Source organism: Gastrolobium bilobum, unplaced genomic scaffold (assembly GCF_033153095.1).
Source record: "Gastrolobium bilobum isolate Gb01-03AN ecotype WA unplaced genomic scaffold, APGP_CSIRO_Gbil_v1 utg4222, whole genome shotgun sequence".
Lineage (NCBI taxonomy): Eukaryota > Viridiplantae > Streptophyta > Magnoliopsida > Fabales > Fabaceae > Gastrolobium > Gastrolobium bilobum.
This window is the reverse complement of record NW_026899804.1, coordinates 1-8,645: the sequence shown is the minus strand read 5'-3', so window position 1 is coordinate 8,645 and position 8,645 is coordinate 1. Positions and strand designations below refer to the sequence as shown.

Here is an 8,645-nt window from a genome sequence, read left to right as displayed (position 1 = left end):
TATATCTTCATGATTCTCAAGGTTACAGTCGATGAGCAAAAAATCTGTTGTCTCATATTGTTCTAACAGCAGTTCTTGAGCTTCAACAACAATGAATTGAACTTGATGAGAAGCAATTCCCAATGCATTTTTTGAGGCATTTAGTTCTTCATGGCCACCAACAATGCAAATGACTTGGCCACCAGTTTGATGAGCAGCAGCAACCAAGGCTAGTAGTGTGGGGGAATCTGCTGCTGCAGCACAAGCCATAACCATCCTTTGTGCATTGTTTCCAGCAGCTAGTGCTGATATAAACTCAGCCACATCTGGCTGTTTAGCCTTTTAACCCTGAAGAAAAGAACCAAAATAATCAGATAACAAATATTGTTATGTGTATTACACATAATGCTCTTCCTTACTTGGCCATCTCTTGTTCAATTTCTTTATAAATATCCAAGAGTGCTTGGTAGTAAAATTTCATGCATTCTGGCAGAAATAAAATGCATATTCAACTACTTATGAAATGTATATTGTAACACCCCGTATATATCCGGTAATGTTATCATACTATCGTATTAAGCAGCGCTTAATTAAAAATGTGGAATATCTTTTTCTTTTCAATTATGATGTCATTATCATTACCAACTTACTTATCAATCAATTAATAAAACATCGCCTGTATATAATTGCAATAAAACAGCTATCTGAAATACCTCATAATCATAGATAATAAAAGTGTGGGTCTAGTCACTGAACTACAACAACGTAGACCGGACCCTCTAACAGTTTATACAACTCCAAATCAAAAGCACTAACATAAAGTGTCATGGACAATCCCCATGCTCACTCAAATAAGGCAACACGCCCAACATCAGTCTCAACAACAATATAATCATAAATAACGGAAAACATAAACAGCATCCATATCCAGTCATGGCAACAAACAACATAATATCATCAACTAAGCTCTGGCCTCCTGCCGCCAGAGGCATCAGTCACCAAACTACCGGAACCTGAAATAAGCATTCCCCAAACGTGTGGTGAGATCTCTAAACAAGAAATCTCAGTAAGACAAGGGGTCCTCAAGGATCTTCCACCCCAAACTCACTTACATGTGCAATATAAGTTCAAAAGCAGTTTATCATCATCAATTCTAAAATAGTGCAATGCAGCAGATAATCATGTCATGTGTGTCAATTCTATTCTACTGGCTAGAGAAATGCAGGATTTACATACGCTAAATACCCACACTAGTGCAAGACGCTACTTGCATTCACCCCGAATCACCATATCGTATGACGCCACATACTCAGGTTTACCGTCAAGATGAAACAACACATGCATATTAAAAGCCATTACACATAAAGCTCAACAGCATTTCAAATAATCAAAACATGTAACACAACATGCATACAACCATACCCCCATGGGACATGGTGGAACCACAACATGGCAAAACCGAGGACACGAAAGCTTACCTTGCAAGCTAACTCCCAAAGCCAAGAGTCCACAGCTCAAAGTCCAAACACAGCAGATTCACAATCTGTTATGGACCAATATTATATTAATAATAATGTAACACAAGCATATAACTTAAAGACAACGCCTTTCCTTACGTTTTACACCTTAAGGCTCCATACCAAGCCATAAGCCCTTAATCACAACGATTCTGACTTAGTTCATTAATTACAGAAGTTCAACTTCATCAAACTAGGGTCCACAAACCCCCAATAGCCTACTGTACACATATCACAGCTACTGTTCCACGAAATCCCAGAATATCTGGATATTCCTTGGGACCATATCCGGATATGCAATATCCGGATATCTCACTGGACATATCCGGATATTCAATATCCGGATATCCAGAATCCCATATCCAGATATCTAATATCCGGATGTCCAAATCCCATTTCCGGATATTGTTCGGGCACATATCCGGATATTTCACGACAGAATGCAGAAACTGCATTTCGTGAAGATATCCTTCCAAGGTTGGGTTTTTAACACTTAATTACGTTAAAGCATGCATCTTTATCCTGATTAAGGTCCACACCCCAGTTGGTTACTTGATTAACCCATTAAACATGCAAAGATCACACCTTTAACCCATTAAAACACAAGCTCAAGGTAGGTACAACTCACCAAGGCTCAAAACAGAGGCAAGGGTTGCTCTTGGAGCTCACAACCAGCTCCCAAACTCTGACTTGGAAGAGTGCACGAAAATGCACAACAAGGTGGTTCCATTCTTCACAAGGATGACCACTTGGAGCCTCACAAGCCAAGAACAAGACTCCAACCTCCCAAACAACCCAAAACAACAGCTCCACCCACCAAGGTCAGCACCCTCAACTCAGAAAAATGCCACCAACACACTCCCAGAGACCACTCTCACTCATCACAAGTGTTTAGGAGAAGAAACCAAGGAGAAAGGAAGCTCCTTGGCTCACCACAAAGGAGGAGAATGTGGCAAAGGGTGGCTGGAGGTGTTTCAGAAAATGGAGGCACGTAGGAAATCTGATCTAGGGTTTTGTGCCCAATGATTAGAGTATTTATAGCCACTTACCCAATTAACACACAGTATTAACTTTAATTGCTACACTTAGCATTTTAATCCCAAACTTTGGATTCTGAAACTACACATTTTTCCAAGAATTATTATATTTTTCTTATAATTTTTTGAGCACCTTTCCGGTACGCGCTTTTCCAAGCCAGTACCGGTTTCTAGCACCAGTTCTCATTATTTGGACTTTAAACTTGTTTTACAAGTCCTACATATTATTCTAGTAATTATCATGCAGTTACATTAATTTTCCGGGATACTTTTTCGGCACGCGTTTATACCGACTAGCAGAATCGGTATCTGCACTTTTCTTCCGAAAAGCGACTTTCAGCATTATTACTTACTTACTATAATTATTAAAGCCTCATGATAATTATTAGGGTCAATTATGGAATCATTTCCTATTTTTTTCATAATTTATTAATTAAATTCCTTAATTATCGGTACGGGTTCTTACATTCACCCCACCTTTTTAGGATTTTGACCTCAAAATCAGAAACATACCTGGTCGAAACTCGGGGTACTACCGGAGAAGCTCGTTGCTTGGTCAAACCGAGAGCTGCTCGGGAATATTTCTTTTCAGAGAGCAAGATTGTAGAGTAGTAATCAGGATTGCCAACAGGAGCAATCTACTCTGACTAAGAGCAACCCTCTTCAACTTATACACAAGCGTACGTATCAAGCAATATAGGGTATTGTAGCCCCAGATTTATCGTCCTCAGGGAGCAGTTGTGAAGTAAGAAACGCTAAAGGAAACTTAATTTGTAAAATGGAGCAATAAAAGAAATTACTATTCTCAGCTAAGCTTCACAAAGAGCAGTCTCTGAGCAGCTAGTTAAACAATGTTAACCATTCTGAATCAGATGAGAGCAGTGAATGACTTAGCACGGTCATCGAATAAAAAGGCATCAATGGAAGTAACTTTAAGAGCAGTTAACGAAATGGAAGTAAGAGCATCAGCTGGTAAGACACAGTTCAGTTATCGTGAAGAAAAGGTTGTGATAGAAGTTGAGTTAAGATTAAATTCAGAAAGAAAAAGATCAAGTAGGTGTTACGGGTTCAATGTTTTCATCCCTTTGGTTAACCCTGCCTGGTAGCATATTTTACAAGTGGATTTTGCTCCTTCCCTTGTTTTGCTATAGGTAAGCAGAGGGTAAGGCCTTACTCTCCACATTACTCCATAGTACTTGGAGTTATATGCAAGGAAACCATGCTGCCTAAGAGCATGGATTCACATGGCAGTGCTCCCCATTCCAGGTGTTTCTCCCTCCTTTCTTCAGGCTAAACTACCCCAGGATTTTGAGAATGCTCCACACGCCTTTGTCAGTGTTTCATCAACCGAGTGGTCCCGGGATGAGATTGCCAGCCCAAAGGATTTCACAAAATCAATAAATTAAACCAAAGAGCAACTCAAAATTCATTTATAAAATATGTGTTCCTTACAAAGCTATCCTAAGACAAAAGGGATTACTTCTATGGAACCCTCACCTACTTAAAGGAAGTTAGCTCCTAGTGAGCATTTTTACAAAGAAATAAGAAAACAAAGAGACAACGAGTCTTAGGATGGGTGCTGATGATGCCCTTTATGAGGATTGCTTGTTCCTTTTATAGGGTTCTTCATTTGATCTCCATTGTTCCTTTCATCAAGGGTTGTGCTTCGTCTAAATCCTCTCCAATGGTAGCTTTGCTTCTTGCCAGCTTGGCCTTAAATGGAAGTGGTCCCCCTTGCTTTTGGCTCCCTTTGTAAGTAGGAGTATCGGATTCAGGGTGGCACCTCCACTCCTTCTGTTGTAGCTGACGTGGTGGCTCCCCATTGCTCAGCTTCTTTGCTTTCGTACTGTAGCAGAGGCAGCACCTCCACCTTCTCTGCTGTAGCTGACGTGGCAGCTCCCCATTGCTTCTTTTGACTGCTGTTGTACTATAGCAGACTTCTTTTTCCTTTCTGCGCAACACTCCTTCTTCTCTCTTCATTTTGTGGTTCCTTTTTTATGGGCCTTAGGTGTCCTGAACAAAGCAAACTAACCAAATAGTCATAAGTGAAAAAGATAATGTTAAATTTGCTCCAGGTCTACCTTAATTCCCACTTTCGGCATTGCTCTGGTCCACTATTCAAAACAGTTGCTCTATATGAAAAGAAGAAGGTTAAAGGGCGTTATTTATAACCAAAACATGGATTTTGTGGAACATTTGCACTTAATGGGCCTCAACTCTTGAGGACTATCAACACCCCAAAACTAGATATTACTCGTCCCGAGTAATCCTTCACAACCAACAGTCTTCTTGTGACAGGCTAATGCTCCTTGAGATTATTGATGACGAGTTAACTTAATTCCTTCCATCGCTTCATTAGAGCACTCATCTGACTTGTGAGTTTCACCAGCTTCATTGTGTGTGTGAACTCTTCCACTCTTTTAGTCAGTTTCCCACAGAGTTGCTTCCGGATTGATCTTTTTGGCTTGATTTTTTTTCTCTTACCTTCTAGCTCCTTTCTCTATTTCTTTCTTTTCAGGTCTTTTAACTGGAAGTCAATTACCCTTGTCTTTGCATAGGGCTGACCTTCAACAGTATGCTCTTTGAGCGGCTCTTGCTCTTACCTTGATGACTTGAGCTCTTTGAGCGAAATTTTTGGAGCAGAGGAGCTGACCTTTTTTTTTTTTTAAACTAGGAGCAGAGCAATTTACTTAAACAGCCTGAAGTTCTTTCCTTGGTAACTCAAATAGTCCACTGAATAACAGAGTGTCCAATTTTTGGAGTGCTGCTTTTTGTGCATGGTGTTACTCCAAATCAGAGTGATGCCCTATGTTGCTTTGTTAGAAACTGTAAACTCTTTAGGGCATCTCAAGGAGCAGAATCCTGGGCAAAAAGAATCATTGAGTAGATCAGGACACTTAGGACGGTAAACTTAGCAAAAATTAAAAACAATATATATATTTTTTTAAAATAAAACAGGGTGGCGAATCCCTGGTACACCACAGAAGTCATTTATCTAAGAGCAAAGTCAATAACATTTCACCACAAAACTTTCAAGCATTCATTCCAACAGATTTAAACAAGTTAAAAAGGATAGGGAACGAATGAACTTGGGGTCACCGTAGCGACCCTTAATGCTCTCCAGTTTCTTGTCTTGCTCCGCTAAACGGAGCATTTGTTATTGCTTCTTGAGGGAAGACATTTGGAAACGGTGGATATGGAGTTTGTCCCTTGAATTTTTCTCCCCAGTTACTGGCGAAGATTTGATCCCGAGCTCGGTAGTACAATCGGAGTTGAATTTCCTCCTCTTTGTTTTTCATCAATTTATCTTTCAAGAGCCCGATCTCCTCCTTCCAGTCCTTCCTGCTTTTTTCGTGGGCTTGCTCCCTCTCTTCCATTCTCTTGTTCATCATCTCTACTGCTTTCACCAGGTCTTTTACCATGTTTTGCAAGGTTGAGGATCCCTCTCCTTCCTCAATCCTTTTTTTCTGCGGCAGTGGTCCAGCATTTTTTATATGGTCAAGTTCATTCTGCAGGGCCACCTTTTCTTTGTTGATGAGCAAGCTGGCTTCTTTCAGAGATTGCAGCTCCCTTCCAACTGTGTCTTCTAAGGCTTGCACTTGAGTGGCTAGAAGGTCTACTCCGAGACCAAACATAGTTTGACATTGAGTCATGTCAGTTGTCTCGACTAGGAACTGCCTTCGTCCACCCCTTGCAGGAGCTCTCTTAAAGGGAAGTTTTTCCCTTCTTCGAGTTTTCTGAGGTTCTTCCTTCACATTCCCCGAAACTTCAGCTTCCTCTTCTTCCTCCTTTCCTTCTTTTTCTTCTTTCTCTTCTTTTTCTTCTTCCTCCTCACTTTCCAATCCTTCATTGTCTCTGATTCTTTTTATCGTGGACTGATCAATGTCCGACCCTTCTGGAATGATTTCATCCGAAATCGGGATGTTGGCCTTTAAACCAGCCCTCTTGCACATTTCAGTGACCAGACAAGGGAAAAAGAAGGGGGAGTTTCTTGGTGCATTTGCCACCAATTGTTTGTAAACAATCCTCCCAACATCAAACTTCTTCTTAGTTAAGATGCAGAAGACCAGCACTGCTCTTTCCCAGTTCACTCTAGAGTCGTTGCTCTCGGGAATCAGACGGGAGTTAATAAAATGCATCCATACCTTTGCTTCGAATTTGAGTTGCTTTCTAGGGATGGATTCCTTAGTTCCCCAGGTTGCTCCTTCTGAGCCTATTTCTTGGAGCACTTCTCCAGTTACGGCCTCATCACCTCGGCCAGCACAGTATCTATCGAACTCATCTTGTTCGGCAGGAACTGAAGCAGTGTTGTATGCTTCGTTGATTTCTTCAGGGGAGAAGTCTACTTTCACGCCTCTGATGAGGAGTTTTGGAAGATCTTCTTTCTTCATTCCCTCCATGAACGCAGTCACAAACTCAGTGCGAGCTCTTGAGGGAGGCTCAATGAAGAGTTCCCAATCCAGTTCTGCTATATCCTCGGTCAGCCATCGGTCGAGATCTCCGTGTTTGGAGCTACTGAGGACTATACCCCGTTCTGGTATGACTGTATGGTCGACTGTGGTTTGCTCAGGTTTGAGCTTTTTCCCTGTTCGGGTCCTCTTCTTGGAGATAGAAGCAACAGGTATAATGGCCTTTGGACGTGTCATGGTGTAATGTTCTGAGTAGGAGGGATGGAGTGGGGAGTAAAGGTTGGATTTTTGTGGGTTGAAGGAGAAAAGATTATGAGAATGAAATAGTAGTTCTGTGTTTATAAAGGAACGAAGGGGAGGATGGGAAGGTTAAAACGCTCTGTATGGTGGTGATCGTGGCTTTGCTGAGAGGCGGATATGGGGTGGAAGAGCGTCTGCTGCACATAAATGCCTGGGGGAAAGCAACTGTCCTCTGCTCTGACAGTTTCTTGTTTTTGAAACTGCTACTCTCGTTTGATTGGAGGGATGTGACAGCACGACGTGGATCAGCCTGAAGAGCTCCAACTTTCTTTTTGACGGTTTCTTGTCTTGGTGGTGTCCTCTGCTCTGACGGTTTTCTCTCTCTTTTTTCGCATGCGGCCCATTGCAGGCCCTTGGGTTAAAAGGGGCAAGTGGATCAGCCCAATTAGAACTTGGTTTCTCATTGAGGGATCAAATTCTAAGTGTTGGTTGCTCCTTGCTTTTGGGATCAGGTTGCTCAAGAGCAACCCCAAAACTAGCTTCCTGCAATGGTTAGCACATTAATTTTCTCAAACAAAGACAATAATAATAAAAAGAACGACGTGGAAATAAATCTGGGTTGTCTCCCAGTAGCGCTTCGTTTATAGTCTTAGCTCGACTTGTTGCTCCTTGAGTCAGACTTCAGCTGGGTCATCGAGATGAGAAGTTAGTTTCTCATGCTCCTTGATCCCTCTATTATACTTCTTGAGTCTGTGTCCATTTACCCTGAGCGCTGCTCCAGATGTTTCATGAGCAATGGCAAATGCTCCATTGGGAAGTGCTTCAGTGATTGCATAAGGTCCCTCCCATCTTGATTTCAACTTTCCAGGAAACAGTTTCAATCTTGATCGATACAGCAGCACTTTGTCTCCAACTTCTAACTCTCTCTTGATAAGCTTTTTATCGTGCCACTTTTTCATCTGCTCCTTATAGAGGTTGGCGTTTTCATATGCCTTGCTCCGGAATTCTTCCAGTTCAACCAACTGGAGCAACCTCTTTTCCCCAGCCATTCTAGAATCCATGTTTAGCAATGTGATGGCCCAAAATGCTTTGTGTAGAAGTTCCAGAGGCAAGTGACACGCTTTTCCAAACACCAACTTATAGGGGGAACAGCCAATGGGCGTTCGATAAGCTGTTCGATACGCCCATAGAGAATCATCCAATTTGTTGGACCAATCTTTTCTATCTGGGTTTACGACTTTTTCCAGGATTTTTTTTATCTCCCTGTTGGACACCTCTACCTGCCCGCTGGTCTGTGGGTGGTAAGGGGTGGCAATTTTATGCTGCACTCCATATTTCCTCAGGAGCAATTGGAATTGTTTGTTCACGAAGTGTGTACCCCCGTCGCTGATAATTGCTCTAGGGGTTCCAAATCGAGTGAAAATATTCTTTTGATGAACTTCAGCACTTTCCTGGCATCATTA

The 8,645-nt window shown here is 41.7% G+C and overlaps 1 protein-coding gene across 1 annotated transcript; it reads right to left on the bottom strand.

Moving 5' to 3' along the window:
• Positions 1–7,856: 7,856 nt before the first annotated feature.
• Positions 7,857–8,243, bottom strand: LOC133293705 (uncharacterized). The gene has a single exon (XM_061492307.1). The coding sequence runs from the start codon at positions 8,241–8,243 to the stop codon at positions 7,857–7,859; it is 387 nt and encodes a 128-aa protein (XP_061348291.1).
• Between the last annotated feature and the right edge of the window lie 402 nt (positions 8,244–8,645).

What these genes read in the sequence shown, in the direction of transcription:
- LOC133293705 (XM_061492307.1), bottom strand. Translation starts at nt 8,243, where the DNA reads ATGGATTCTAGAATGGCTGGGGAAAAGAGGTTGCTCCAGTTGGTTGAA.